This window comes from Bos mutus, chromosome 6, assembly GCF_027580195.1.
Source record: "Bos mutus isolate GX-2022 chromosome 6, NWIPB_WYAK_1.1, whole genome shotgun sequence".
NCBI lineage: Eukaryota > Metazoa > Chordata > Mammalia > Artiodactyla > Bovidae > Bos > Bos mutus.
Genome location: NC_091622.1, coordinates 115,935,382 through 115,963,334, shown reverse-complemented (window position 1 = coordinate 115,963,334; position 27,953 = coordinate 115,935,382). Strand labels below are relative to the sequence as shown.

The window sequence follows — 27,953 nt, the reverse complement described above, 5'->3', positions numbered from 1 at the left end:
CCCAGCTCCACCATGGGGAGGGGTCGCCCCAGCTGACCCGGGTGGGAGGGAAGGCTCGGGAGGCTGTGGCGAGGCGAGGACAGGGTGGAGGGCTGCCTGGCCCTCTGACCGCTCCAGACGGCAGGCCCCTGAGGACGTCTCCCTAGCGCCAGCCCCCTGCAGTGCTCTGGGGCCAAGGGCCAGGCCTGGTCCTCATGAGGGCTGTCAGCCTGGTTTACTGAGCAACATCTGCTCTGGCTGAGCAGACCTGCTGCCCTCGTCTTAAATCGCTCTAACATCTGCCCAAGCGGGGCCACGTAGGGGTGCGAGTCGGGTAGGGATGTGTGCAGATACCTCAGCCACACGTTGTGCATCCAACCGGGGTCACACGTCAGAGCCGTGACCCAATCTCCCCTCTTGTCAAGTGGGGTGGCAACAGGCTGTCTCAGGGACTCCAAGGGTTCTGTGCGCCAAGTACATGTGGGAATCTCTGCACAGAGGCCGGCTGTGACCACAACTTGTCCCAGTTATATGAGAGAGACAGGTGTGTGTGTGTGTGTTTGTGAAAGATGGACACACAGGCCTGGCTCAGCTGCACGCACTTGTGTGACAGATATGGGCCAGTCTGTGCGTGGGGGACGTGGCTGGAGGGAAGAAAAACGTGTGTCCCAGGACAGTCAGTGATGGTCCACACATGTGCACAGTCCACGCGTGTGCCTGCGTGTCGTTATGTGGGCTTATGTGGTGTATCATGTGTGTGGGTGTGGTGTGTGTGGTGGGGTTCCCATCGGGGAGCCCCTCATGCCTTCTGCGGTCTGCTTCTCAGGAAATCCTCTTCTACAAAGTCATAGACTACATCCTCCACGGCAAGGAAGACATCAAGGTCATCCCGTAAGTGTCAGGGTTCTGAGAAGTGTTACCCGAGGGCCCGGGCTGGACGGAGCTGAGGGCCCGTCACGGCAGAGTCCGCAGCCCCTGGCTCGCCCCCACACCCTTTGACGCTCCCTGTGCCGCGGGGTGAGGCAGGACAGAGACTGACTCAATGGTCTGGGAGGAAATGCATGGGGTTGTGAGGAGGCCTGACGTCCCATGAACACTGATGTGGACTCAAGGCTCAGCAGAGCTGTCCGGGTGGCCCTCTCAGCAGCGACTGGCCTTTGAGGCCCTTAGGGTCTCATCTTGGTTCACCCGGCCAGCCCGCAGGCGGAGTCTCCAGGGAGGCCTGACACTGCACAGCCGGGGGCGGGGGGTGCGGGGGGCGGTGAGGGCGGTGGGACTGGAGGGACCAGCCCAGCGGGCAGCAGAACCAACAGAGCTGAGGGCAGCCTGGAGAGAGGGGGCGGCAGCTGGCCACTTCCAGCCCCACAGCCGCACAGCTGTACGAGCCCCAGAGCCCATCAGGACCCCACCCCGCGGGGCCCATGCAGCAAGCAGGACCCAGAGCCAGGCCTGCCTGGGGGAAGCCTGTGGCTCCCAGGAAGAGGGGGCCTCTTCACGGGCAGAGAAGGAGGCACAACACAGCTCAGGTGTCCCCAGACCCAGCCCTGGCCTGCCCTCCCCTTCTTCAAGTCTTTGCCAGCTTCCCACACCCACCCAGAGCCCGGGGAAGGGAATCAGCGCACACACACCCGAGCGCCTGCCCACCGCCCTTTGCTTCTCTCCCCACAGCTCACCCCCGGCTGACCACTGGGCCCTTGCCAGCGGCCTTCCAACCTACGTGGCAGAAAGCGGTTTTGTGAGTCCCCCAGCCCTTCCCAGAGGCCTAAGTGCCCCAGCTTTGCCTACGTAGAAGCTCATCAGACTGGACAGTCTATTTTAGAATCATACTCTATATTTGGCCGCTTCAAGTGAAATTGTGTTTCTGATCCTTTTTCAGATCTGTAATATTATGAATGCCCCTGCCGACGAAATGTTCAATTTTCAGGTATCTGTCTATTCATTAATGGAATGTGTACTGTACTTTAGGGAAAAAAGTGTTGTGGTTCAGAAATGATGGACTGAATTCGTTTTTGCTGCTTAAGAAACAACCTCAGACCTCGCAGGCTAAGGGCAGCACAGCATGTTCCGTGCACACAGGTCTGCTGCTTGGGTGGCTGCGGCTGCACCCGGCGAGGGTTCACGTCTGCTCCCTCTGGGGACGCACTACCGGGGTGGGCCCTTTTCCAGAGGAGGCCCAGGTCACGTGGACGGGTGGAACTGCGCTTTATCTTTCAGGGCCCCCTCCAGGAACTGGCCAGGGTCCATATTTCACTGGCCAACCATGAGCGGAATGTGAGCGGGGACCCACCACACCGTCTGTGGGGCCCGGGGGAACGCCAGGCCCCTTGTTTGGCAATTATTGGGAACTTAGCAGCAGAGCATTCAGTCGAGCGCGGGGACAGGCGGGGTGGGGGCGGCCTCCAAGAGCGGGAACCGATGTGACTGCAGCGCTCGCACGGTGAGGCACCTTGGCGGACGTCTTCCCTCTTCCAGGAAGAGGTCACCGCTGGCTTGCGGGCATGGCGGGCCGCCAGATGGGAGCAGGGACCCAGCCTCTGCCCTTTGAGGGCAGAAGAAGCGAGGTTCATGCTCCCTGGGTGACAAGCAGGCCCAGGCCAGGGTCAGACCCAGGGCAGCGGTCAGCTCTGAACAACTCTCCCACCAGGAGGGGCCTCTGGACGACTCTGGGTGGATCGTCAAGAACGTCCTCTCCATGCCCATCGTCAACAAGAAGGAGGAGATCGTGGGGGTCGCGACATTTTACAACAGGAAGGACGGGAAGCCCTTCGATGAGCAGGATGAAGTCCTGATGGAGGTAAACACCTGTCACAGGCGGGGTTCCGGAGACGACCCCGGGGGGTGTGGGACCCAGGCCTGGGAGCCGGCCCCGGGGGCGCCCATGGGGGTGACGCGTGCCTGCAGTCTCTCACACAGTTCCTGGGCTGGTCGGTGCTGAACACTGACACCTACGACAAGATGAACAAGCTGGAGAACCGCAAGGACATCGCCCAAGACATGGTCCTGTACCACGTGAGATGTGACAGAGAGGAAATCCAGCTGATCCTGGTGCGTCCGGCTCTCCCACGGGGAGCAGGGGTGTGGCCTAGACCTGCACACACCGCACCGCCCGGGGCTCCCTGCCCGGCCGCAGGCCCCTAGCAGGGACCCCAGCCCCTCTGGTCGTGCTGTGTGAGGGCTCCACCATCACCATCCAGGCAGAGAGCTTGGACTGGTGTGGAGGGAACAAGAGCCGGCCCGAGGCCGCCGCCACCGTTTCTGAGGCCAGAGGCTCCGGCTGGGGCTCCCCGAGGGATCACTCAGTCCCACAGCCACGAAGGGTGCAGTTGACGCCATCACCGTCTCATAGCACGTCTTCTCTCCCAGCCAACCAGAGAACGCCTCGGGAAGGAGCCTGCCGACTGCGAGGAGGACGAGCTGGGGAAAATCCTGGTCAGAGTCTGGCCCCGCCCCGGGGGCCCGAGGAGCCCTGAGGGAGGGGAGGTGCCACCCCAGGTGGCAGAGGGAGGTCCTGCGGTGTCTGTGCTGAATACGCCCGCCCATCCCTGTGATCGTGTGCGTCCGTGTATCCTTCCACCTGCCTGTGTATTCACAGGTCCTTGCCGATATCTGCGTGTGCCCACGCATGTGTGTATCTGTATTTCCCTCACAACTTCACTTGCCCAGCGGGCAAATTCTTGCTGCTGGGCCACTGGCAGGAGAAGGGGAGAGGAAAGGGTTGAACCAGGAGGGGCTGAGAGCACCTCAGGCTGCAGCCAAAGTTGAGACACCTGGCGTGTCTGAGGCTGGACAGAGGATCCCTGAGAGAAGCTGAGGAGCAGGCGGGGCTCCGGCGGGCCTGCCCCTCAGCCCCACCTTCCCTCCCACAGAAGGAAGTGCTGCCGGGGCCTGCCAAGTTCGACATCTATGAGTTCCACTTCTCGGACCTGGAGTGCACGGAACTGGAGCTGGTCAAATGCGGTATCCAGATGTACTATGAGCTGGGTGTGGTTCGAAAGTTCCAGATCCCCCAGGAGGTGAGGGCTCATTTGTGATCCAGGGTCCCAGATTTCCCAGGAGGTCACAGAGAGATGATCCGGATCCCAGTTCCCGCAGGAAGTCTGGGGGCAAGCCATGTCTGCACAGAATGGACAGTGTAGGCTGGCAAAACACACACGGCAAGTGTGTGGAGCCTACGTGGCTGGACAGACGGACGGACGGAGAGCGTGATACCACGGGGCTGCAGGCAGTCTGATCACACACATCACGGGGCAGCAGCAGGGGTAAAAACTAAGGGAAAACACACATAAACACATTATAGAAAATACTAACAGAACGCAAGAATTCCAGATAATTTCTGGCCCTAAAAACGGCTGTGGAAGCGGTGGTTGAGCCCGGGTTCTATCATCCAAACTCAACTGCCCGTCCGGAGAAGGCTCACCCTCCTGCTGCCCCTAAGCCTCTGGACCTTCAGCAACCAACCGCCTCTTTCTCCACCACTGTGTGCCCCGGTGCCCACACATCCTGCCCCACTCAGACGCCCACGGCTGAAATGGACATTTTCTTCTAAAGTATCCCAGGCCCCTCGCCTGGGGTCCTTTCCCGACCTGAGGTTTGGCAACAGGATGGAGGCCCCAGGCATCCTGTGGACGTTGGAAGTGTTCTCGGCCTCAGCTCCGGTCCTCCGGCTCCCTGCCCCCGGCGTCCGTCCCGCGTCCGCCCCGCGTCCGCTTCCGTCCGCTCCCCGCCCACCCACATCCGCCCCTCGTCCCCCCTTCATTCGCCCTGTGTCCACGGTCGTCTGCACCCCCCCGGCCCGCCCCCCACGCGCCCCTCCTCCACCCCCCACCCGCCCCCTGCCCGCCCCTCTTCCATGCCTCCCGTCCACACCCCTTCCACCCCTCCTCCACCCCCCGCCCCGTCCACCCCTCGTCCACCCCGAGGTGCCACCCAGGAAGGCAGCTGGAGGCCAGTGGACAGGAGGGCCGTGGGACGGGCAGGGACGTGAGCCTTTCACACTGCCGTCAGCTGGAAATGCGTCACTGGGATCGGGCACTGCGGTGCCTGGACCCCGTGTCTCACCTCCCGCAGGTCCTGGTGCGGTTCCTGTTCTCCGTGAGCAAGGGCTACAGGAGAATCACCTACCACAACTGGCGCCACGGCTTCAACGTGGCCCAGACCATGTTCACGCTGCTCATGGTGCGTGGCCGGGGCGCGCGTGGGGAGAGGGCACCCTGTTTGACGGGGCTGGGAGGAGCCTGGAGGTGCAGCCTTCAAGGGCCCGGAAGCGGGTGGCAGGCACCCAAGCTGGGGAGGGGTGGCGGGCTCCACTGAGCTCCCCGGGGGCCAGGCAGGGCAGGAATCTGGGCACCTGTCTCTGCAGACAGGCAAGCTGAAGAGCTACTACACGGACCTGGAGGCCTTTGCCATGGTGACCGCCGGCCTGTGCCATGACATTGACCATCGGGGCACCAACAACCTCTACCAGATGAAGTAGGCGTGGGTCCTGGGCCCTCTGAGGGTGCCGCCCCTTCCCTGGGGTGCTGGGCACACAGGCTGCCCTGGGGCCTCTGCCCGCTGCTTGTTCTTAGCCAAACCTCTGTGACAGGTCCCAGAACCCTTTAGCCAAGCTCCACGGCTCCTCGATTTTGGAGCGACACCACCTGGAGTTCGGGAAGTTCCTGCTCTCCGAGGAGGTCCGTGTCCTCCCCTCACTCTCCCGTAGGCCCTGGCCAGCTGACCTGCGCCCACTCCCCTGAACCTCCACCGCCAGCAACCACACCACATTGCTCTGGGCTGGAGAAGGGAGGCAGGCTTTGAAGCGATGGGGGCGATGGCACCCCTGGTGGTTCCAGTTTGGAAATGCCCCCTGAGGGCGGGGGCTCATATTCCGGGTGTTGAGGGAAGGTGGGCGTTAGATGCCCCCCAGTGCAATACGGGGCCACCGGTGTCTGGGGCCCATGACCCTTGGGTAGAAGATGGCCAGCAACATGGGGAAGGACAGATGGACGGCCTCCAGGAGGGAGTGGGGGACAGGCACAGAAGGGGGCGCGGCTGTGACGGGAGCACCCCCCGCACCCCCGCAGACCCTGAACATCTACCAGAACCTGAACCGGCGGCAGCACGAGCACGTGATCCACCTCATGGACATCGCCATCATCGCCACAGACCTGGCGCTCTACTTCAAGTGGGTGCCGCCCACCGCCCCGCTGGCGCCCCGGGGCCCTGCTGGGAAGGAGCCGGTAGAGGGGTACCTGGGGCCCCAGACAGACGTGCCCCGCTCCGGCGCCCCAGGCCTGGACTCTGGCCTCGGATCCTCTCTGGGAGGGTGGGTGGGGCTCAGACCAAGGAGGACACGTTGCCGGGGTCCTGCGGGGGTGGGGGGGAGGGGTCGACTCCCTCCCTTTGTCCTTCGGGTTCAGAAAAAGGACGATGTTCCAGAAGATTGTGGATGAGTCCAAGAACTACGAGGACAGGAAGAGCTGGGTGGAGTACCTGTCCTTGGAGACCACAAGGAAGGAGATCGTCATGTGAGCAGGCGCGCGGCTCCGCCCCTCGATTGCAGCGCCTCCTGCAAAGCTCCGCGGGCGGGACTGGGAGCCCAGAGCGGGGCAGCTCACTTCCGGACAGCGCCCATGCTCCCACCCCAGCCACTCTCCTTTCGGGGAGGCTGCAGGATTTGGGACCAGACAGCCCGAGTCCACCGTTAAATAATTTGCTCACGTTATGAGCCTCCACTCTTTCATCTGCAAAGTGGAGATTCAGAACTAGTCCAGCCCCAGGCCTGTCCCAGTGGCCCAATGTGGCCGCTGCTGCTGCTGCTGAGTCGCTTCAGTCGTGTCCGACTCTGTGCGACCCCGTAGACGGCAGCCCACCAGGCTCCCCTGTCCCTGGGATTCTCCAGGCAAGAACACTGGAGTGGGTTGCCATTTCCTTCTCCAATGCGTGAAAGTGAAAGTGAAGTTGCTCAGCGGTGTCCAACTCTTAGTGACCCCATGGACTGCAGCCCACCAGGCTCCTCCGTCCATGGGATTTTCCAGGCAAGAGTACTGGAGTGGGGTGCCTTCGCCTTCTCCGGGCCCAATGAGGAGCTATGTGTAAATCATGGGCCCCCAGGAAACGCTTGCTGACTCATCCCTGGCGGCCTGTGGTGACAGGGGAGGGCTGGAGTGGTGCACAGGGTGGGGCGCCCACTACTGCAGACGCTGGCGCGTGGCTCTGTGCCCCCAGGGACACCAGGCCTTGCAGGGTGGGGCAGGGAGGGAGGCCAGGCTGGGCGCACCTGGAGCTCCATCTGCCCGCAGGGCCATGATGATGACGGCGTGTGACCTGTCTGCCATCACCAAGCCCTGGGAAGTCCAGAGCAAGGTCAGAGTCATGTGGGTCCCCAGACGTCTTGCCAGTCCCCATGGGGTTGCACCTAAGTGGGGCCTGGGGGAGGGAAACAGCCCCACTTGTCTGCAAGGTGAGGCGAAGGCAGCTGCCCAGCTCTGGGGCCCAGCCAGAGCCGCCACCCTGGAGGAGGCTGCTGCGCTCCTGGGCACCACAGCAGTGTAGCCTCAGTAGTTGGGTCACCAGAGTCTGGGACACAGAAGGCTGAGGGCCCCGGCCGTCCTGGCAGGATCTCAGGACAGTATCTGAGCAAGCGCTGAGCCCACCGGTGCTTGCCTTCTGTGCGCCTTTCAGGTTGCTCTGCTGGTGGCAGCTGAGTTCTGGGAGCAAGGGGACTTGGAGAGGACGGTTCTGGATCAGCAGCCCATCGTGAGTGTCGCCTCCAGTATCCTCCACACCTGTCCCGGCCCTTGGGAGCTCCCAGGGCCCTTGGGGCTGGGCCCAGACTGGGGACCCCCGGGGGTTCTGGAATCCTGGGGCCTAACTCTCACTTTGTGGGGTCATGTGACGTGAGCCTGGATCTGGGTAAAGTTGTGGAAATACAAGGATTGGGTAAAGATGTGATCCCCCGCAGAGGTGGAAAGCTGTTGCCAAAGCTGCAGAGCCAGGCTGCAGCTCCTGGCCGAAAGCCCCCGTGGGCCCAGGCAGCTCTGGGGTGAGCCCCTGTGTGGCTGCGAGCTGCTCCAGGGAGGCTCAGGGTGTGGCAGGCCTGGCCCATGGGAAGAGTGCTGGGAGGGGGAGTGGTGGCCAGAGTCCAGGGCTCACCTGGGCATGGCTGTGGCCGTGGAGAGAGTAGCCGAGGTGGGGAGTGTGCAGCAGGGCTGGGGTGGTATGCGGAGCAGGACTGCCCGCTACTGGAAGGACACGGGGGCTTGGACCCACGCCCACAGTCACCAGGCCTCACAGGAGCGGAGGTGAGAGAGGGAGGCAGTCTTGGTATACCTGGAGCTCCATCTGCCCACAGGCCCACAGGATGCCAGGATCTTTGGGTCAGCAACGTGGGGGTCAGGAATCTGTTGCTAGACGGAACTGGTACCTGCATGGGGATAAGGACACGAGCACTGCCCAACAATGACCAGAAGAGACGGAGGGAGGTTTGGTCTCACAGGCCAACTCCAGCCTCTGACGAGCTCTCTGAGCATGGGGCTGCGAAGACCGGGGGCCAGGTGCAGACTGCAGGAAAGGGTGCCCTGACCAACCCGGCATCTTGATGGGAGGACAGGCAGCCTGTCTCCCTGGGCTAGACCGCTAGGGTCCTGCATGACTCACTCCAGCACGCTGAGCTCCAGACAACGGGCAGCTTTGAGGAGGAGACTGCCAGGAGGCAGCTCAGGGGGATAGTCCAGAGGCTGGACACTAAATCAGCTCCTTCAGAGTATCTGGGCTTTGCCCCTTAGGAGCTGGGGGCCAGGTCTCGGGTCAGGACCATGGATAGCTCATGGGGGAGCTGGAGGAACTTGGCTCCAAGCGCCACACCAGGGCTGGCGCGGCAGGGGCCCAGCACCACCTAGGGCAGCTCCCCAGAATGGCACAGTGTCTTGGAGGGGAGTGGGGGCTCCTGGGTTTCCCTTCCAAGGTGAGCCCTACATGGACAGGCTCATCACGTTGGGGTGGAGCTGAGTCCTGAGGCTCAGGGAGGTGTCGGAGGCCTCACGGTGTCCCTGCTCCCCCTTAAGCCAATGATGGACCGGAACAAGGCAGCTGAGCTCCCCAAGCTACAGGTCGGCTTCATCGACTTCGTGTGCACGTTTGTGTACAAGGTGAGTAGGGCAGCCCAGGGCCTGGCTGGGTTTGCAGGGGAAGGGTGAGACGGGGGCTGCTGTGGGGCTCCTTCCCGCTCAAATCCGCACTGAAACTCAAAACCGTCAGCCTCACCCCAAGGGGGTCCCCTCCCTGTCAGTTCCTCAGAAGGATCATGAAATTTCCCACCCCAATCTCTCCCTCCCAGAACGTCCTCCTGCACACCCTGATGTCACACCCCAAACATCCCTTCCCGAACCCCATCTAAAGGCACCCCCATGCAGAGCCTGCACAGTGTTGTCAAGGCACCGACTGCAGGGTATGTGCGGTGCATCCATTCAGGATCTGAGCTCTGGGAAGATGGGGGTGGTCCAGCCTCCAGCTGGGTGCGCCCGGCCCCGCAAACAGCTGAGCAGAGCCGGGGGCAGTGGGATGCGAGCCAAGGACCTGGCGCAGGCGCTGGACCTCGGCTCTGGGGACTGGCCAGGGGTGGGGGCAGAGCCCTCCCAAAGGTCAGCCGCCATGACTGTTGGCTGCAGTCTCAGGGGTAGCCCCATACTCCAAGAAGGGTGTTGGGTTCTGACCACGTTGTCCCACTCCCCACCTCAGCCCCCAAGGCCTTGTGCTTCCCTTTACTGAAGCACCAGCTCCCTTTTCTGCCTCCACCAGGGGCTGGAGTCAGTGCTGGGAGGAAGGCGGGACCAGGACGCACGTGCTGGTCCTCAGGTTCACTGCCGGGGCCCACCAGGCACTGCCCCCCTGTGCCTTCCCCGCCTCCATCTACCCGCACAGCTTGTGTGTCCACACGTGTGCATGTGTGAGCATGTGCTCTGTGTGACATGCGATGTCTGCATGAGGGTGAAGGAGCCCCAGGACCCGCACTTCTGCCCAGCCTTCTCAGCCCCCTTGCTAGGGAATGTCCTTTCTGCTTGGATGTTTTCTGTTCTTCAGGACCTCACCCCGTAGCTCCTGTTCCAACCTCAAGGACACAAACCACAAGGCCTTCTCCCTTTTTAGGTCTTTGCTGGGGATGTGGCATCTCTAACCACCCCACCTCTGGCCCAGCCCACCCAGGAACCACTAGGGATGTGGTCTGACTTCTGTTTCCTTTCCAGGAGTTCTCCCGCTTCCACGAGGAGATCCTGCCCATGTTTGACCGGCTGCAGAACAACAGGAAGGAGTGGAAGGCCTTGGCCGATGAGTACGAAGCCAAGGTGAAGGCCCTGGAGGAGGACCAGAAGAAAGAGACGACGGCCAAGAAAGGTCTGGGCTCCACTCCAGCTTCAACCAAGGCCACGCAGCCTGGCCCTGGCCTGCAGGGGGCGGGTGTGAGGCGACACTCATCTGGCCCTGGCAGGCTTCGGGTGGCCCTGTGGTCAGGGTGCCTGGACTCCGGGCTGCACAGACGGCCACCCTTCCAGAGGGAGGCCCATCCCCTAGGAACAGGCTGGTTGACTCAGGGTGGCTGATGAGCCCAGTCTGAAAGGGCCTGCTAGGGGTCCGAGTCAAGGGATTCTGGAGGGACGTCACCTTTATAAAGGGGAGGAAAGCCAACTCAGGAACTCTGTTCCCATCATCAATCAGCGGTTCCCTCTTAAGTAGTTCATAAACTCTATCTACGCTCCCATGCCAGCCTCAGAGCTGAAACAGCAGACCCATGGAACCTAAGAAGCAAGCTAGGGGTCAGCACGCATGGTGCTCCCGCCCCGGGCGCAGAGCTTGTTCCCCACCCCACCCCCAGCACTGTGGGAGCACGGCTCCATTGGCACCAGCCGGTGCCCCCACATCAGAGTCCTCGAGCCTTGCTTGTGCTCTGCAGCTGTCATCACCATTCTCTGAAACGTCCGCAGGGGAGAGAACCAACAGAAACCAGCCAGCTGCGAGGCCACTGCTGGAGCGTCACCAGAACTAAATTAGGATCAGCCGGGCTAATCGGCTTAGGCAGACCAGCCCCTGCCCTGCCCTTCCCCCTGCAGGGAGGATGGAGGCGCTGGGCCACTCATGGTCCTCGCTCACTGTCTTGTCTTCTCTTGCAGTGGGCACAGAAATCTGCAACGGCGGCCCGGCACCCCGGTCTTCTACCTGCCGCATCCTCTGAGGCGGTCCGCGGGCCCCCTGCCCCACACCCCACCCCCACCCTGGGACCCCGCCTCTAACCACTGGTACAAGAGGTTAGGGAGCCTGAGAAAATGACTGAAGACCATTTTGGATACTTTGAACTTTTTTAAGGCTTGTGTTTTTATGAACTAAAGCCAATGAGGAATGATCTGAACAGTGTAGCCTACCTTACCCTCATCCAACTTTTGGATACATAATCACACCACCAGGAGATCTGTGAGCTGTGTGTCCGAGAGCACTGGGTGAATATGTTCACAACTGCACATGTGTTTATGTGTATACAGGTGGAGAAATGGATACATGGATGCCAGTTCTCATCTGGTTTAGGAACAAATATGTGAATAGAAATTTAGAATAAAATCAAAAGAAAACATGCTGCTCTTTTTTATGTGGCAGAGGACATTGATTTGTGACCAACCAGAAATCCTGCCAGAAAGGTCCAGGTTGTGAGACCAGTGATCAGAGCTCAGTGATCTGTGCAGAAATAATGTGTTAATAAATGCTGCCGGGACCTGGTCTGAACCTTGCTGAGGGACCCGCACCTGTGGCCTGCCCAAGTCCACCTGCACCCCTGAGGTTTCCTTCATGGAAGCAACCACACGCCTCCAAGAACCAAATGGTTCTCAGCCGGGAAGAAAAGCCAAGTCAGACCCAGACAGAAAACACAGCTCACACTTGAAATGGGTGCTAAATATCTGATAGAAATAAAGGACTTTAACTTGCAATGTTAGCTTCAAAGCAATTGTTTCCAGACACTGGAAACTCCCCTTGCCTACAGCCATGAACTGTGCTGCAAGGTCACGTGGGTGAAGGCTGGTTCAGATGCCGCGTTCTCCCAGCGCTCCTGGCAGCAGTGTGCAGGGGACCCACAGGCCCCACACAACCTTCAGCTCACAATGACACCTGGGGACAAGAGCATGGGACTGGGGTCCCCCCCAGTTCCCAGAGAGACCCAGTGCCAGCCACCCACCAACCTCAGGATCTCCTAGGGGGTGTGCACTCCAGCCTCACCTTTACTGAAAACAGGGAAAACAAATGAACTGGGGCTCGAAGCCTAGGAAGTCCACTCCAGGCACAAAGCTGGAATAGCGACTTTTGACACCAAGCCTCACGCGCGCTTATTATATACATAACATTTGTGGGCTTTCCAAGTGGCGTCAGTGGTAAAGAACTCTCCTGCCAACACAGAAGGTCTAAGAGACAAGGGTTCATTCCCGGGGTCGGGAAGATCCTTGGGGGAGGGCACAGCAACCCACCCTGGTGTTCTTTTCCTGGAGAATCCCATGGACAGAGGAGCCTGGCAGGCTGCAGTCCCTAGTGTCACAGAGTTGGACACGACTGGAGCAACTTGGCACGCACGCACTAGGCTTGAAGAGGCACAGCCAGCAGGGGCAGAGTCTGCTGCCCTCTCAGGCACAAAGGCCCAAGCCCAGTGAAGAGCTAGCTGCACCCCAGCAAAGTCCTTAGGAGGCCACATCCCCTACCTGGGGTCAGGAGGAGGATGTGCAAAAGGAGAAGAGAAATCCAAGTTCCACCTCGAAGGGCATCAGGACACCCCCACTCCTCCCACGTGGCGAAGCCTGCCCCCTTTCCTACTCGTCCAAGGGTCTGAGCCAGGGATGAGCAGAGAAGCTCAGCAGCACCCATGATGCTTGGGCGAGCTGCGCCTCTGTTGCAAACTGCATCCTTAGGGGCTCCCGACCTCATTCCCACCCCCAGCCCCCAGAGCAAACGATCAAGTTTCTCTGTGTTCCACCGTGTTTATGCACCCATCACTGAATCATTGATTAGTTTTTCTGGAATCCCTCTCCACTCACACTGCACATAATCTGAGAAGACTGGCATACAGCTGAGTCTGAGTCCAGAAACCAAACTACTGGGGACAATAAAGGAAAGTCACAGACTCACAGAGCACAGAAAACTTTATTCAGCCACACTGCTCAGGAGAAGGGCAGGCTCACTTCAATATGGTATCCTCTTGGGCTGGAAAGTTAGAAGGAAAACACACCATTACACAGGCCCACCACCCCAAAGGGCCACCTTAGATTTTGGGGGTTAAACCATCCAGCGTCTCATCTCATGGAGCCTGGCTATGCTCTGTTTCCACCATATCCTCAGCCTTCCTTGACCTGCGGGTCCTCCCTGGGACCTGTCGCCGCAGTCAGGGAGGATGGAGCCTGGCTCCGGTGGTGTGGCCTCTAAGGCTGAGACAGTTCACCTCTAAGGTCCAGGGGCCGAGCCTCACTAAAGGCAGGTTAGCACCCGCCCCCAACAACGGCTCTCCTTCCCCACCCCTACCCCACTCAGCAGAGGATGGCCCAGGGGCCAGTGGAAATGGAGAAGGCAGCCTTTCCTCTCCACTTGCTGCTCCGTATGAAGCAGCAGCTGTTTCTGAAAACCCCGCGGGGCGGGGGACAGATCTAGGAGAGCCAAACGCATGACCACCTTCCGCCAGCTCCCGCTCGATGCGCTTCTGCTCATCCCGCTTCTTCTTCTCCTCGGCTGCAAGCCTTCTCTCCTCTTCCGCCCGAGGTTTCAGGTAATCTGTCAAAGGGAAGGCGGGGGCGGGGCGTCCAGTGAACGCTTCCACTGAAGCTCTAAAGGGAATTCAGTTCACAGGCAAAGCCATCCTCAGGTACACTGAGTGCCAGGGGCGCCCGATTCCCACTCTCCTTTACCTGGATGTAGGTAAAGGCCTGATACCCACCTCCTAACGGAGAGCCCGACCCGGAGGGCAGCTACAGGACGCCCGCGGCCACCCCAGGCACCCAGCCGCCCCGCACTCAGTCCTCTGCTGCAAGGTGCTGCCCGGCCAACCTCCAACCGGCCGCGCGCGGGGGTCCGGCCCTTTCGGGTCTCAGGTCAGGGGCCTCCCACGCCGCCCCTCTCCCGCCCCGGCCGGGGGGCCGCAGACGCCCGCGGACACTCACTGTAGCGCTTGGCGCCGTAGGCCATGCCGAGGAACAGGGCGGAGTAACGGCCGAGCTGTGGGAAAAAGCGGTCAGGGGCGGCAGGGGGGACCGCCCCTGGGGGGTCTCAGCCCACAGGGTCGGGGTCCGGGACACTGAGAGAGGGGACGGGGTGGAGGTCACGCCCGCGGCGTCGGGGCCCGGTGGGCGGGGGGGTCTCAGCCCACAGGGTCGGGGTCCCGGTCGCGGAGCGGGGTAGGGGGACGGGGTCCGGGGCGCGGAGCCGGGTAGGGGGAGCGGGGGTCACACCCGCGGCGTCGCGGCCCGATGGGGGGTCGCAGCCTCCGGGTCAGGGCAGGGGGTGCTGAGAGTCGGGGGCGCCGGGCCGGGGCCTTAAGCCCCGCCAAGGCGCTCACGCGCTTTGCCCACGCAGAGCGGATCAGCGGCGGCGGCTGCGAAGCCTGGTTCACCTTGATGAGCGGAGAGACCTGCACCGGCGGAACCATACTGTCCGTGACCCTCGCGCCGGAAGCACAATTCGGACCGAAGAGGATGCCGCAAGGCCCTGAACACCGCGGAGACGCAGACGCAGAGGCGCGGCCGGGCGTGCGCATGCGCCGCCCACAGGGCGAGGACGCCGAGTGCCGACCCCTGGCGGCTGGAGGGCAAATGGCCCGCGCGCACGCCCGGGTGACGTCATCAGGCGCGGCGCGCGGCGGCTTCCGCATGGGCAGTGGCCGGGCAGCGAGTTCGCGTTCCCTGCAGCAGGTGCGACCCTCCTGCGAACCAGGTTGAGCACAAATCGAGGCCCGCACACCTCGGGTACAAATATTTGAAAACTGTGAGTCCACTGTACAAAGTGAAAAACCGAGCTCCCTCCTACCTGTCCCGCCCCGCCCGCGGCTCCAGTGCGGCCGCAGCCACACCCAGGCCTGTCCGGGCCGCGGTCCCCCCAGACCAGCCCCCGGGACGGCCCGGGAAGGGGCTCGAGGCTTGGGCAGGGAATCCGGGGTCCGGGTACAAAGTGTAGCCTGAGTGCAGGCTGGCTCCCAGCGGAGGGGATGGCCATGTCCGGCCCCTCTGGACTCACAGGCCAGGTCTACCGTGTGGCCCGAGCCCCTTCCTGGGGCGGCACGGCCGTGGGTGCCCCTCTGCCCACCACCGGCCCCATTCCCAGCCCCCGGCAGAGCTAGGGTTTCCTCACCCCTGGAGCCTCCCCGGCAGAAAGGGGCACAGGTCCTCCCGAGAAGGCCGGCCTAGCAGAGTCTGCTCCCTCGGTATCCCGACTCCAGCCCTCAGGACCTTGCAGCCCCACGTTTCAAGGTCCACGTCAGAGAGGCCCTCACCCTCGTTTCTGGGAGGAAATGAGAAGCAGGGGTCACGCTGGTGGGGTATTCTGTCCCCCAGCTCTGTGGTCAGCGCAAGGGAAGACACAGCTCACCCAGCCCAGGTGTGCAGAGAGGCTGCACAGAGGTGGGCAGTGGTGGCCAGTCACCCAACTTAACCTGCTGTGCTTACACACAGTTCCCATGGCAACGGGGGTTGGGGACACCTGGAGAATGACGGAGCGGGGCAGCCCCGGGGTGCCTGTACCAACCACAAGGCCACCAGGGCAGCTGATACTCCTGCCCCGTGACACCCCCACCCCCACCCCCCATTCCCGCAACAGGCAAGATCAAAGTCAAGGATGACGAGCTGGATGCCACGTTCAAGGAGGCCTCGGGGCCCATCGACTTCACCGTGTTCCTGAACGTGTTGGGGAGCAGCTGAGGGTGAGCACCAGGCCAGCTGCAGGCCTGCCAGCACTCTGTGTGCACTTACTCGACACCTAATGTCTGCATATCTCACATAAAACCCAAATTTGCAGACCTCTTGAAAGTCTCTAGGACCTGGCATTCCGGGAACGGCCCCCAGCCCAGGCCCACCTCTCCACCGGCTGGTAGGGCCTCTGTCCCTCACTGAGAAATCGCTCACCTCTGGGCCTGGCAGGACCAAGGGGACTCCAAGAACAGTACCCTGGGGTGGGAGCTGAGGGTCTCTCAGGCGCTCAGAGTGGGAAGGCCACTGAGAGCATCAAGTGGGCAAGGACGTGGAGCCCTGGGTGGTGAGGGGCAGGACTAGCACCTGAGACGCCCAAGGCTCGAGGCTTCCTGTGGGCAGGCACTGACCCCGAGGAGACTGTCCTCAGCGCATTGAAGATGCTGGACCCCGATGGCAAGGGCAGCGCCAACAAGGACTAGTGAGCATGACCATGGGCACCAGGGCGGGAGGAAGCCAGGCCCACCCCCACCTGCCCCAGCTTTCAGGTCTTGATCAGCCTGCCCAGGATCCTGAGTCCCTCAGGGAAACCCAGGGCACGATCACCCATACCCTCGTGGGGCCCGCAGTCACTGCCATTCAGACCATCACTGGGTTTTTAGCCCCTCTGGGGGCTACTTCAGCCTCATGAACAGGTGCCCCAGGGATGTGGGAGTCAGGGATGGCTCCCTGCGGTCCCCCCTAGTGCCCAGGACTCACCCAGGGACAGGCTCCCAAGAGGTACCTGCCCTGTGAGCAGGTGGGATTGAAGGGGGCAGACGTGCCCCCATGAGAACCCATCAGAGGGCTCCTCTGGGGCCAGCGCTCCAGCTCAGGGCCAGTGCTTCCCCAGAACAGCCTAACCTGGCCCCTCCCTGCTGTCCTCAGCAGCAGGCGGCAGCTCGCATCCCAGGCCGACAACATGACTGCTGAAGAGGTTTGGCCCCTGGCGCCCTACGTCATTCCCCAAGGCCCTCTGTGAGGCTCAAGCATGGCCCTCGGGGCTCCGGGGGGATGTGCCTCAGCCCCTAGTAGCTGCAGCATCAGGAGGGTGGGACGCCCAGTGTCCAGGAAGGGGGACGCCAGCCCCAGCCCCACCCCTTTCCCTGCAGGGTCTCCCCCAGCTTCCTTCCACCCCCACACACAAACAAGACAGAGCCTGGAGTCCAGTTCCTGTAATTCACCTGCTGGCTGCAGCCTTGGGGACCCTCCACTCCCTCCATGCCGTCCTGGGCCTGACACCCCCCGCACCAAACTTGCAGGTCGACCAGATGTTCCAGTTCTCCACCAGTGGTACTGTAGGCAGCCTGGGCTACAAGACGCTGGGCCACATGTTCGCCCCTGGGAAGAGGAGCGAGAGGCACCCCACCCCACGGGGCTGTGGCCAGTTGAATAAATGTGAACCGACAAACCTTCCTGCCCACAGTGTCTCTGTTGGGCGGAGGTGTCCTCCTGGGGGTGGGAGTGTCCATGGGGTGGAGAAGGTCTGGGGTAGGGGTAACCCCCTGGGGGCAGGAGGGTCTTCAGGGAGTAGCAGCGTCTGCCTGCGGCCCACCCTCCACCTCCTGCCCAGCCTGGCCCCACCTGCTCTGCCCATCTGTGCCGGCACCAGGCTGGAGGGCTGGTCATTCAGTGGTCAGCAGAGGTGGACACGGGTGGCTCCAGCACGGGCTCCTTCAAGGAGGGCCTTCCTCACACCTGTCCACCCCACACTCAGCCACGCTGGGGCCTTCGGAGTCCCACACCCACTCAGTTCCCCCTCGCCCTGGCCCCCCCAGTGCCAGGCCAACCCCTGCAGTAGCCGCCCTGGGCCTGGTGTGGCCACTGGGGTACCCCTGGTCAGTGGCCTCTTGTCTGCACAGCAGCAGCTCTTCTTGCTGCGGCCAGAGAGAATCCCCTGGGCCCCCCTGCCACAACCCTGGGTCCCCCCAGGATGCCAGCATTATCCCAGCCTCAGTCGTAACAGGTCCAGCCAAAGGGACCAGAGCCCACGTCCCTGCCTCCCCTTCACATCCCCAGGTCCTCTTTTTCTCATGCCAACTGCTCTCCAGCCTCTGGCCCTCTACAGGGCCCCTGAGATGTCTTGGAGGGCTCCCAGGAGGAAGGAGCCAGGGCCAGGAGCACCAGTTCCAGGAAGGGGCTGCTGGGGTCCAGGGTGCTACGGTGGAGCCTCAGGGCGTGGCTGCCAGGTAGGGCGCGTGGCCCAGGGCTGCTGCGGTTGCTGGGCGTTCATCCTCCTGAATGGAGGGGCTGGCGTCGGCCTCAGCCTGCAGGCGCCGGTACGGTGTGTGGAAGAGGAGCACGAAGAGGCAGCTGAAGAGGACGCAGAGGCCGGCCATCAGCAGCATGGGCGCTAGGGAGAGACGGCCCAGCGCTGCCTGAGGCACTCGCCTAGGTGCAAGGGACCCCAGAGCAGCCTTGGGCACAGATCCCCGCCTGGCCCCAAGAGGCAGGTTTGCAGACCCAGGGGCCGTGAGCCCCAGGGTCACCCACCAGGTCTGAGGACGTGGGCGTGCAGCATGACCGCACTCCTGTCTCTCTGGCTTTCTGTCTCCATCTCTGTCTTTCTCTGCGTCTCTTACTGTGTCTCTCCTGTCTGTGATCTCACTTCAAAACTGCTCATGTGGGGTCACAGGTGGGCTCCCGTGAGGGCTGCTCCCACCAGGCTGCGCTCCAGGTTCTGCCTGCTGCCCTCGGTCCGCCCCAACCCACCTCACCCCTCAGTGGGCGCCCTGCACCCACCCGCCAGGACAGTGGAGGTTGCCAAGAGAAAGAGGCCAGTGGAAGGGAGACTCCAGGGCTGGGTGGGGTCAGCCTCCTGGCCTGGGCCTCACCCTTCCAGTCCAGCGGGCCCTGGCCATCCTGGCAGGTGGAGACAGACGGCTCCGCGTGGCGCACGGTCAGGGAAGTCAGCAGCACCATGATGAGAACGCCCTCGGCCTGCCTACACAGCCACGAAGCCCTCAGCCCTACCCCAGTGCTGCCCCAGGGACCCCAAGGGCAGCACGCAGTAGGCATTCAGGTCGTCCATGGTGTGTCCTGGGGGTGGGGGCAAGGGGAGGGTCCCTGGGTCCCTGGAAAGCCATGGGAATGGGCACTCACCCCAGCACAAAGACCAGGCCTGCGGCCGCGCCCTCACCCACGGGGAAGGAGCACTCGACCGCCAGCTCCATGGCAACGGGCGCCACCGAGAAGCCAAAGAACCCCAGCAGCGAGCAGATGGCGGCCAGCACGATGGTCTGTCCCTGCAGCTGAGACACCTGGACAGCAAGCCGCACAGACCGGCAGGGCAGGAGTCAGAAGTGCCCCAGCCTGAACCCCAGGCCCTGCCGAGCCCTGTCGGGGGCAGGGCAGTGCCAGGGCTGGAGAGGCCACAGCGCCCACACCACTCCAGGGACACCCCGGCGGGGGCACCTGGATCTGAGTGGGTCTGGGTGTCTGTTATGGCCAACCTGCCAGCTGCCCCACCCCTGGGGCACCCCACTCTCACCCTCTGCAAGGTGGTCTCAGCTCAAGAGGACTCTTACCACAGCAAAGGCCACACAGGCCAGAGACGTCAGACAGAGGCCGATCTTGATGGCCTCGGTGAAGTGCTTGGTCCTGTCCACGTACAGGCCCAGAGCCACTGCCCCCAAGACTCCAAACACAATGAAGAGAGCCCCGCAGAGGCCCGCAAATTCCTGGAGGGTAGGGGGCACCTTGTCCATTATCTGAACCCATCTGTTCCCAGGTGTACCCCACCACCAGGGAACCCACGGCAGGGTCACCGAGCAGCACCCGAGGCCCAAGGAGGACCATGTGGGAGGCTCGGGGACGGGAGGTGTCCTCCCTGGGTGTGCCACGGCCTTGTCTCACCTCCACCCAGGAACTGGACAAGTCCTAGAGAAAGGGCCTGGCTTCTGCAGACGCCCTCGACGCCTGTCACCTCTGAGAAACTGGGAACACTCGGGGCCTGAACCCCATGCCCAGTGCTGAAGCCAGACCACAGCGGGCACAGCCGAGATGCTGTGAGTCTGATACCAGACAGACCCACAGGGCTGGCGGAGGGCTGTGGGAGCAGGCGGGCTCTGCCAGCACCCCAGCCCGTGGCTGCCACCCACTGTCTGCAGACCCAGACTCACAGCATCTCAGGAGCACCCTGACAGGAGGTGTGGGGACAGCACTTGGGAAGTTCGTGGGCCGCTCCACAGCCACCAGCAGGTCAACAGGCCCCCAAGGCTGTGTCCGGGTGGGGGGCCCCCAGGTCGGGGCCAGCACTCACGCTGGAGTAGCCGTTCACGCAGAGGACCTGCTCCAGGAGGGCTGAGAAGTTGGAGAAGATGCCAATGCCGCCCCCAAAGCACACAGCCAGAACCATGTAGGCCTTGTTCCTCGTGAGCTAAAGGGGAGGGGCCGCTCAGTCCAGAGCCTCGCAGCACATGCGGAGGCTCCAGGGGTGGCCTGCCCCTCCCCCTCTTCGCCCCCACCCCCCAGGCCCACAGCACGCGCAGCACTAACCAGCTTCAGCCCAGCTAGGAACGACAGCGAGGTGGACTGGGCAGCCCCCACAGAGGGCGGGGTGGGGGGCACACTCTCCCAGAGGCATGCAATGGCCAACAGGAATGTGAGGCCAGCAGGGAGGATGTAGGTGCCTAGCTGTGGGGAGAGTGTGCATGAGTACACGCACACAGGTCCCCGTGGATGCACGCACCCGGGCATGACTGCACTCGTACAGGTCCCCGTGGATACACGCACACGAGCGTGATTGCACTCGCACAGGTCCCCATGGATACACGCACACTGGCGTGATTGCACTCGCACAGGTCCCCGTGGATACACACACAGGAGCGTGACTGCACTCGCACAGGTCCCCGTGGATACACGCACACGGGCGTGATTGCACTCGCACAGGTCCCCGTGGATACACACACAGGAGCGTGACTGCACTCGCACAGGTCCCCGTGGATACACGCACACTGGCGTGAGTGCACGTGCACAGGTCCCTGTGTATGCAAACACATGCACACGGGCGTGATTGCACTCACACAGGTGGCCTTGGATGCACGCACATGCACATGGGCGTGAGTGCACGCACACACAGGTCCCCGTGGATACACGCACACGGGCATGACTGCACGTGCATCCCCGTGGATGCATGCACACGGGCGTGAATGCACGTACACAGGTCCCCGTGGATGCACACTCATGCACGTGGGCATGAGTGTACACGCACAGGTCCCCGTGGATGCACGCACACACACACAGGCACTTCAAGCCTGCTCCCTAGGCTCCAGACGAGCTGCTGCCTCTTCACTGCCCGCCTCGCCTGTCGTTCCAGGTGGACGCCAGCAAGCCCAGGGCCTGTTCGGGGCCTCCTCTGCTTTGCTGCATTCAGAAACCTGGCTTTGAAAATTTCACCCAAGGGTGACTCCAACAGTGATGGCCTCAGCTCGACCATCTCTGGGCGCTCTATCCAACTGTCACCTGGACCCCCTCTCCCACCTCTGTGAGTGACCCCAACCATCCCCCAGCTAGAAGCCCCTCACTCCTCAGTGCACCCCACTCCCCAGCTGAATCACAGCCCAGGCTCTCTCCCTGGACACTCCAGGCACACCTTTCGTTCCCTGAGCTGTTCTGGACCAGATGGAATCACTCTCCCTTCAGATCCCCCCAGGGTGTCCATCACATCAAGCCAACCGCATGCCACCTGGATTGATGCTTCCCTCCGCCCTCCCCTTGCTCAGCAGACACACACTTCTGGCTGCAGCCGCACCCCTCAGTCTCGCCTCCACCTCAGCGCCTTTCTCTCTGGTCCCACGTCCTCCTCCCCACCCTCGCAATGCCTCATCCTCCTGCAGCCAGCCTCTTGCCGCCCTGGTGCTCTCTCCCCTCCAAGGAAAACACCCAGCAGCCTGGGGTTGTGCCTGACGCTCGGAAGGTGCCCAGTACTTGCAACAGAGGAAGCCCCATGTACACAGGGTGCACTCAGCCGTGTCCACAGAAGATGCAAGTGCACACTCACACGGGCAGCGTGGGTGCACGAGCCCACCACCCCGCACACATGCACTAGCACACACAGCCCAGGAACATGCACACACACACATGCAAACACACAGCCTACGTCATACGCAGAGGCGCACACATGCGTGCACCTGTGAGCTCCCTCACCATCAAGGGGATGTCCTCCTCCGTCTTCACCAGAGCGGGAGACAGCAGGTTGGCCACCAGAATACCCAGGGCATTTGCTAGATGGACAGGGATGTGCGTCAGCTCAGGAAGGTAGGCTGGGCCCCCATCCACGGAGGAGCCCTCGGCCCCCAGAGCGGGGAGTGCACAGAAGCGCCCAGCCACACGCTGAACCAGAGGAGACGCCGGCCTCACTGAGACTCACACATGGTGCCGATCATGTTGGCTGTGGCTCGCTGGTGCTCAGGGAACCACAAGGCGGCCAGCTTGGCTGGAGAGAATATGACCAGGGTCTGGGCCAGGGCGCAGAAGGTCTGCCCACCCAGGAGGAAGACAAACGGGTCCTGGATGTCAACGGCCATGCAGGGCATGGAGCGGATCATGCTCCCCCAGAAGTTCAGGAACGCGCCGAGGGTGGTCTGCAAGGGTGGGGTCAGAAGAGCTGCCCAGCAGCCGGAATGCCCCCCACCGCCCCAGCCTCCACTCACCACCCAGTGGCTCTGCCTGAGGACTCGGATCTTGGGAGGAGGGGGTGGCTCTCGATCCCATGCTTGGGGACCCGCCTGTCCCAGAGCAGGCCCTGGTGTGTGGTCTGACTCACCGCCCTGCGGAGTCCAACGGAGTCCAGAACCCAGATGGCCACCATACCGAACGGGATGGACACCACGAGATAGACCAGCGACAGCCAGTTGATCTGCTCGGTGGAGAGGAGGAAGTGCCGGGCGATCGTGTCAGCCACGGGCGCGAAGCTGAGCCACAGCTGCGAGACACAGGCTGGAGTCAGCCCGGGGCAGGCACCGCAGACACTGCGGCTGCTGGCTGCCCTGGGCATGGCTGGCTGGTCTGAGGGAGAGAAAGGGTCCAGGGGTCCCGTCAGGGCTGGGGTCTTCACTTGGTCAGGCCAGAGAGGAGGCACCAGCTGGGAGCTCAGACAGCATGTCGGGGCAGAGGACCGGAACCATCCTTGCAGGCATGTTCCCGGGGCAGACAGAGGCGGACAACCTGGCTGGACCCTGCAGGACAGCGAGGCCTCCAGGACTGACCCTCTGAGGAGAAGGCCTGGGGCTGACAGCAGAAGAGAGATGGCCACCATGCCGGGGTGGGGGGAGCCTAGACTGGGTGCTGGCCAAAGCTGGAGTGCCGGGGGGTGGGAGAGGGTCCCCCGGCTCCCTGTCACGTGGGCGTGTAGTTTGCCCGGATGGGACAGGCCGAGGAGCACATTGTGGGGGCCACTCCGTGGACACTCGGTGCCCATGGAGGACACGCCGGTGCACCAGGGCTTACTGCAGGAGGGAGTGGGGAGGCGTCCTGGCCTGGTGCAGAAATGAAGGTGTCACAAATCAAAGCCCACGGACTCCACCTCTGAGAGGGCACAGCTCACCCAGGCCTCACACCCTGCCCCCACGGCAGAGGCCGCAGGATCCAGCCTTCCTAACCCGAACAGAGCTCTGACCACAGAGCCCCACATGACAGCGACCTTGGGCAACAGCTGCCTTTTCTTCCCTTTTCTCAGGACAGAGCTTCTAGGTTCAGAAAGAGCTTGGTGCCACCACCTGCTTCCTGCCCAGCTGATCCAGCGGCGAGAAAGCCTGGCTCTGGCTGCTATGCCTTCTGAACGCAGCCCACCTTTGCCAGCCTCGCCCCTCGGTCCCCCCCAGAACCTGTGGCCAGCAGGGTGGAGACAGGTCTGAAACACACACAGCAACGTGGGGGGAACTGTGTGCCCAGGACGCGGACTTCCTCCATGTGTTCCCAGCCTGCCGGGAGGCCCTGTGCGTCCTTTGAAAATGTAGGTGGCTGTCCCCCACGCTGTCCCTCACCCAGACCACTCCAGGGCCACTGAGGCCTCATTGCAACCGCCACCCACGTGCCCTTCATGCTGCCCACCCCGCCCAGGACTGAGGGCCCTGCACACTTGGCCACAGGAGGAGTAAGCGAGGGTGCACCTCTTGACCCGAGCTCCCTGCCGCGACCCCCGTGGGAACCATGACAAGTCCTGGTGTGATTCCTGTTTGCTCCATGACGACTTGCGGACGAGACAAATGCGGAAGCACAGCCTCGGCCTCCAACATCCACCCCCAGACACTGAAGCAGCTGGAGGGGGCTGAGAGAGACCCCCGTTCTGCACTCTCAAACCACTGCACCCAAACCCATCCTGGCTTCACAGTGTTCAGAGGCAGACCACCGACTGCTGCAGAGAAACCGTCTCTGAAGTCCCAGGCTGGGCATGGCACTTGTCCCAGCACAGGGCTGGCCCGCAAGGAGGAGGAAAGAGGTCCCGAACAGGTTGCAGTGACGTCCAAGACGGGCTGTCGCCCAAGAACCTCTCCAAGGTGGTACCTTTCAGGGCTGCCCTCACCTGCCAGCCCCTCCTTGTCACAGTCTCTACATCTGACTTCCCTCTGCCACTCGGGGCTTCCCTGAGCTTCAGGCCCCACTCCCCACCCCCCCGGCCATTTTGCGTTTCATGATTGTGGCCACCCCTCACTGCCCAACTCCCTGAGGTCCAGTGTGAGGCTGAACGGTGTTCTTTCAAGCAGCCTACAGGAGGAGACCCAGGGGCCCCATAGCTCTGCAGCCTGACCGCTCGACAGGCAGCCACTAGCCTCAGGTTGGGAAGAGCATGCAGTCCAGGGCACGCAGGATGGCACAGCCCGGGGCTGGAGGAGCAGAAAAAGGTCTGCTGGCTGAGCCGTGGCACGTGCTGGGCCGGCAGAGGGCCTCGGCCCTCAAGGGGCGAGTCTCGGGGAGCAGCAGGTTGGGAGAGTTGGGGCCCTGGAACCGGCAGACCTGGTTCTCGCGGGGGCTTCTCTGGTCTCAGGGGCTGTGATGATGAGCACTGTCCCTGCCAGCAGTGGGGTCAGTTCTAGAACAGCTGAAGGGTCTCTGCTGACCCCAGCGGGGTGGCTGTGAAGAAAGGGACTGAGTGGGCAGGCAAGAAAGACCTCTGGTGAGGGACCTTGGAAGTGAGCCATAAACCGTGGGAGGGCGGTCAGGGCCCAGGGAAGAGAGGCAGGTAGGGGGGCAGAGCGGGTGCCCAGGCTGCAGTGGGTGCGCACTTGGCAGAGAAGGGAGACTGCGGGAGGATCCCTCCGTGGCCGTGGACAGTGACCCTTTCGGAGGCAGGAGCGGCATCCTGTCGAAACCACCGCGGGTCTCAGGCCCCCGAGGACAGACAGGACACCCGCTCTACCTGCGCAGCCTCCGCCAAGGAAGGGGCTCTCCGCCCCCGGCCTGCGCTGAGCTCGCGGGCGGCCCTCCCCCGCGGTTCCGCCGTCGCGAAACTGGAGGGCTGCGTCCCGGGACTGGCCGAGCGAGTTCTCAGCGGCCGATTCTCCAACGGGAAGCGGCGCTCGGCGCGCACCGGACGTCGACGGGCCGGGCTCGGCAAGGTCCCGGCCTGTCCTGCAGCCCTGCCCCGCCGGCCCGGCCCCGGCCCAGCCCCTACCGTGGCGTTGGAGCAGCTGAGCAGGCTGATCACCAGCAGGAAGACCCACCGGCGGGCGTAGGCGCGGTAGCCCCCCAGCGCGCTCCGGACCGAGGTCGCCGCGCCGGCCTCTGGCCAGTCTCCCGCCGGCCCCGCCATTGCCGCTGCACCCGGGCCGCCGACTTTTGGAGCCGCGCTGATGGGCCAGCACCGCCCTCGGAGGTGGGGTCGGGTCAGAACCCGCCCCACAGGCAGGGGTTACCACTGGTCAGGCTGAAAGGGGACCAAAATGCCCTCGCGAGGCCCTGCGATGGATGCGCTCACGCACGTGGGTCAGGAGCGGCTCCAGGAAGTCACTGCCTCGCGGAAAGGCCGCACTTCCTGAAAGGGGTGTGGAAATAACCCCTCCGCCACCCCCACCCACCTATTTCCTGAGGTCCAAACAAGTAACAGCTGTAGGCTGGAGGCCAACCTCGAGGAGAAGGCTGGAGTCAGTTTGCAAAGCGCCTCCAATCAATGCTCTAGACTGCACTAGATGCTCTTGACTCCACTCGAGTCTGCCCTGCAGAGAAGCAGGACTGAGGCAGGACGGGCAGAGGGGGAGGTGGAGACTAGCCTGTCCTCATGCCCAGGAAAAGGGCTGTGCCAGAGCACGGGACCGTGGGCCAGGGAGGAGCAGGTGACCGCCCCCTACCTGGGAATCTGCAGTTTGCAGCTGAGAAAACACGAGATATAGATTTCTGTGGGCTTGAACACAGGGATCCCAAGGGAACAATTCAAGCAAAGAAGGGCAAATAAAGGGCAAAAACGCTAAGAACCTAGCAGATGCAGAGAAGTGGCAGATATACACAGAGGAACTATTGAAAATGTCTTAATGATCTGTATATACATAATGGTGTGATCACTCACCTAAGAGCCAGACATCCTGGAGTGTGAAGTCAAGTGCGCCTTAGGAAGCATTACTATGAACAAAGCTAGTGGAGGTAATGGAATTCCAGCTGAGCTACTTCAAATCCTAAAAGATGATGCTGTTAAAGTGCTGCACTCAGTATGCCAGCAAATTTGGAAAACTCAACAGTGGACACAGGACTGGAAAAAGTCAGTTTTCATTCCATCCCAAAGAAAGGCAATGCCAAAGAATGTTGAAAGTACTGAACAATTGCACTCATTTCACATGCTAGCAAGGTAATGCTCAAAATCCTTCAACACAGGCTTCAACAGTATGTGAACCATGAACTTCCAGATGTTCAAGCTGGATTTAAAAAAGGTAGAGAAACCAGAGATCGAATTGCCAACATCTGTTGGATCATAGAAAAAGCAAGGGAATTCCAGGAAAACATCTACTTCTGCTTCATTGAATGTGCTAAAGCCGTTGACTGTGTGGATCAAACTGTAGAAAAACAAACTGTAGAAAATTCTTAAAGAGATGGGAATACCACACCACATTACCTGCCTTCTGAGAAACATGTATTCAGATCAAACTGGACATGGAACAACTGATTGTTCAAAGTTGGGAAAGGGCTACGTCAAGGCTGTATATGGTCACCCTGCTTATTTAACTTCTATGCAGAGTACATCATATAAAATGCCAGGCTAGATGAAACACAAGCTGGAATCAAGATTGCTGGGAGAAATATCAATAACCTCAGATATGCAGATGACACCACCCTAATGGGAGAAAGTGAAGAGCTAAAGAGCCTCTTGATGCAAGTGAAAGAGGAGAGTGAAAATCTGGCTTAAAACTCAACCCTCAAGAAACTAAGATCATGGCATCCAGTCCCCTTACTTCATGACGAATACATGGTGAAACAATGGAAACAGTGACAGATTTTATTTTCTTGGACTCCAAAATCACTACAGATGGTGACTGCCATGAAATTTAAAGACAATTGCTCCTTGGAAGAAAAGCTATGACCAACCTAGACAGCAGAGTCATCACTTTGCTGACAAATGCCTGTATAGTCAAAGCTATGGTTTTTCCAGTAGTCATGTATGGATGTGAGAGTTCGACCATAAAGAAGGCTGAGTGCTGAAAAATTGAAGCTTTTGAACTGTGGTGTTGGAGGAGACTCTTGAGAGTCCCTTGGACTGCAAAGAGAGAAAACAAGTCAATCTTAAAGGAAATCAGCCCTGAATAATCATTAGAAGGACTGGTGCTGAAGCTGAAGTGCTAATACTTTGGCCACCTGATGTGAAGAGCTGACTCATTTGAAAAGACCCTGATGCTGGGAAAGATTGGAGGCAGGAGGAGAAGGGGACAACAGAGGATGAGATGGTTGGATGGCATCACCCACTCAATGGACATGAGTTTGAGCAAACTCCGGCAGTTGGTGATGGACAGGGAGGCCTGGCGTGCTACAACCCATGGGGTCGCAAAGAGTCAGACACAACTGAGCAACTGAACTGAACTGAAGGCCGGAAAGAGAGAAGGGCCACCTCCTGTCTCCCAC

The 27,953-nt window shown here is 61.6% G+C and overlaps 3 protein-coding genes across 11 annotated transcripts in view; 1 reads left to right on the top strand and 2 right to left on the bottom strand.

Annotated features, from left to right (window-relative positions):
- The window catches only part of PDE6B (phosphodiesterase 6B), a 33,005-nt gene extending 21,538 nt beyond the window's left edge, over positions 1-11,467 (top strand). Inside the window, exons 3-19 of one of the 2 annotated variants that reach the window (XM_070372845.1) lie at positions 806-870; positions 1,648-1,714; positions 1,856-1,903; positions 2,624-2,773; positions 2,881-3,024; positions 3,343-3,408; positions 3,846-3,992; positions 5,047-5,154; positions 5,339-5,448; positions 5,564-5,651; positions 6,042-6,142; positions 6,378-6,485; positions 7,260-7,323; positions 7,642-7,716; positions 9,024-9,107; positions 10,203-10,288; positions 11,124-11,467. In XM_070372845.1, coding sequence (XP_070228946.1) covers positions 806-870; positions 1,648-1,714; positions 1,856-1,903; positions 2,624-2,773; positions 2,881-3,024; positions 3,343-3,408; positions 3,846-3,992; positions 5,047-5,154; positions 5,339-5,448; positions 5,564-5,651; positions 6,042-6,142; positions 6,378-6,485; positions 7,260-7,323; positions 7,642-7,716; positions 9,024-9,107; positions 10,203-10,288; positions 11,124-11,280 — 1,668 coding nt within the window. In that variant the 3' untranslated portion in view covers positions 11,281-11,467. Of the gene's footprint in view, positions 1-805; positions 871-1,647; positions 1,715-1,855; positions 1,904-2,623; positions 2,774-2,880; positions 3,025-3,342; positions 3,409-3,845; positions 3,993-5,046; positions 5,155-5,338; positions 5,449-5,563; positions 5,652-6,041; positions 6,143-6,377; positions 6,486-7,259; positions 7,324-7,641; positions 7,717-9,023; positions 9,108-10,202; positions 10,351-11,123 lie in introns of both variants that reach the window. The other variant, XM_070372844.1, reaches the window with a different exon arrangement.
- A 1,642-nt stretch (positions 11,468-13,109) lies between these two features.
- Positions 13,110-14,834, bottom strand: ATP5ME (ATP synthase membrane subunit e). The gene is made up of 4 exons (XM_070372860.1): positions 14,585-14,834; positions 14,136-14,190; positions 13,651-13,749; positions 13,110-13,188 (listed from the first exon to the last, which is right to left on the bottom strand). Exons 1-4 carry the CDS (start codon positions 14,726-14,728, stop codon positions 13,163-13,165), a joined length of 324 nt encoding a protein of 107 aa, XP_070228961.1. The 5' UTR covers positions 14,729-14,834; the 3' UTR covers positions 13,110-13,162.
- A 501-nt stretch (positions 14,835-15,335) lies between these two features.
- On the bottom strand, positions 15,336-25,878 carry SLC49A3 (solute carrier family 49 member 3). Of its 8 annotated transcripts, none has more exons than XR_011464589.1 (10): positions 22,678-25,263; positions 22,282-22,495; positions 22,059-22,135; positions 20,409-20,546; positions 20,173-20,289; positions 19,439-19,591; positions 19,014-19,171; positions 18,746-18,855; positions 17,096-18,264; positions 15,336-15,468 (listed from the first exon to the last, which is right to left on the bottom strand). XR_011464589.1 is itself a non-coding variant. In XM_070372852.1 (10 exons), exons 1-10 carry the CDS (start codon positions 25,660-25,662, stop codon positions 18,083-18,085), a joined length of 1,446 nt encoding a protein of 481 aa, XP_070228953.1. In that variant the 5' UTR covers positions 25,663-25,878; the 3' UTR covers positions 17,072-18,082. The 8 variants fall into 8 exon arrangements, 6 of the variants coding, with proteins under 6 accessions (XP_070228953.1, XP_070228954.1, XP_070228949.1 ...); XM_070372852.1 differs by lacking the exon at positions 15,336-15,468 and adding an exon at positions 25,525-25,878 and having other exon boundaries at positions 17,072-18,264; positions 22,678-22,836; XM_070372853.1 differs by lacking the exon at positions 15,336-15,468 and adding an exon at positions 25,574-25,878 and having other exon boundaries at positions 17,072-18,264; positions 22,678-22,836.
- Positions 25,879-27,953: the final 2,075 nt, after the last annotated feature.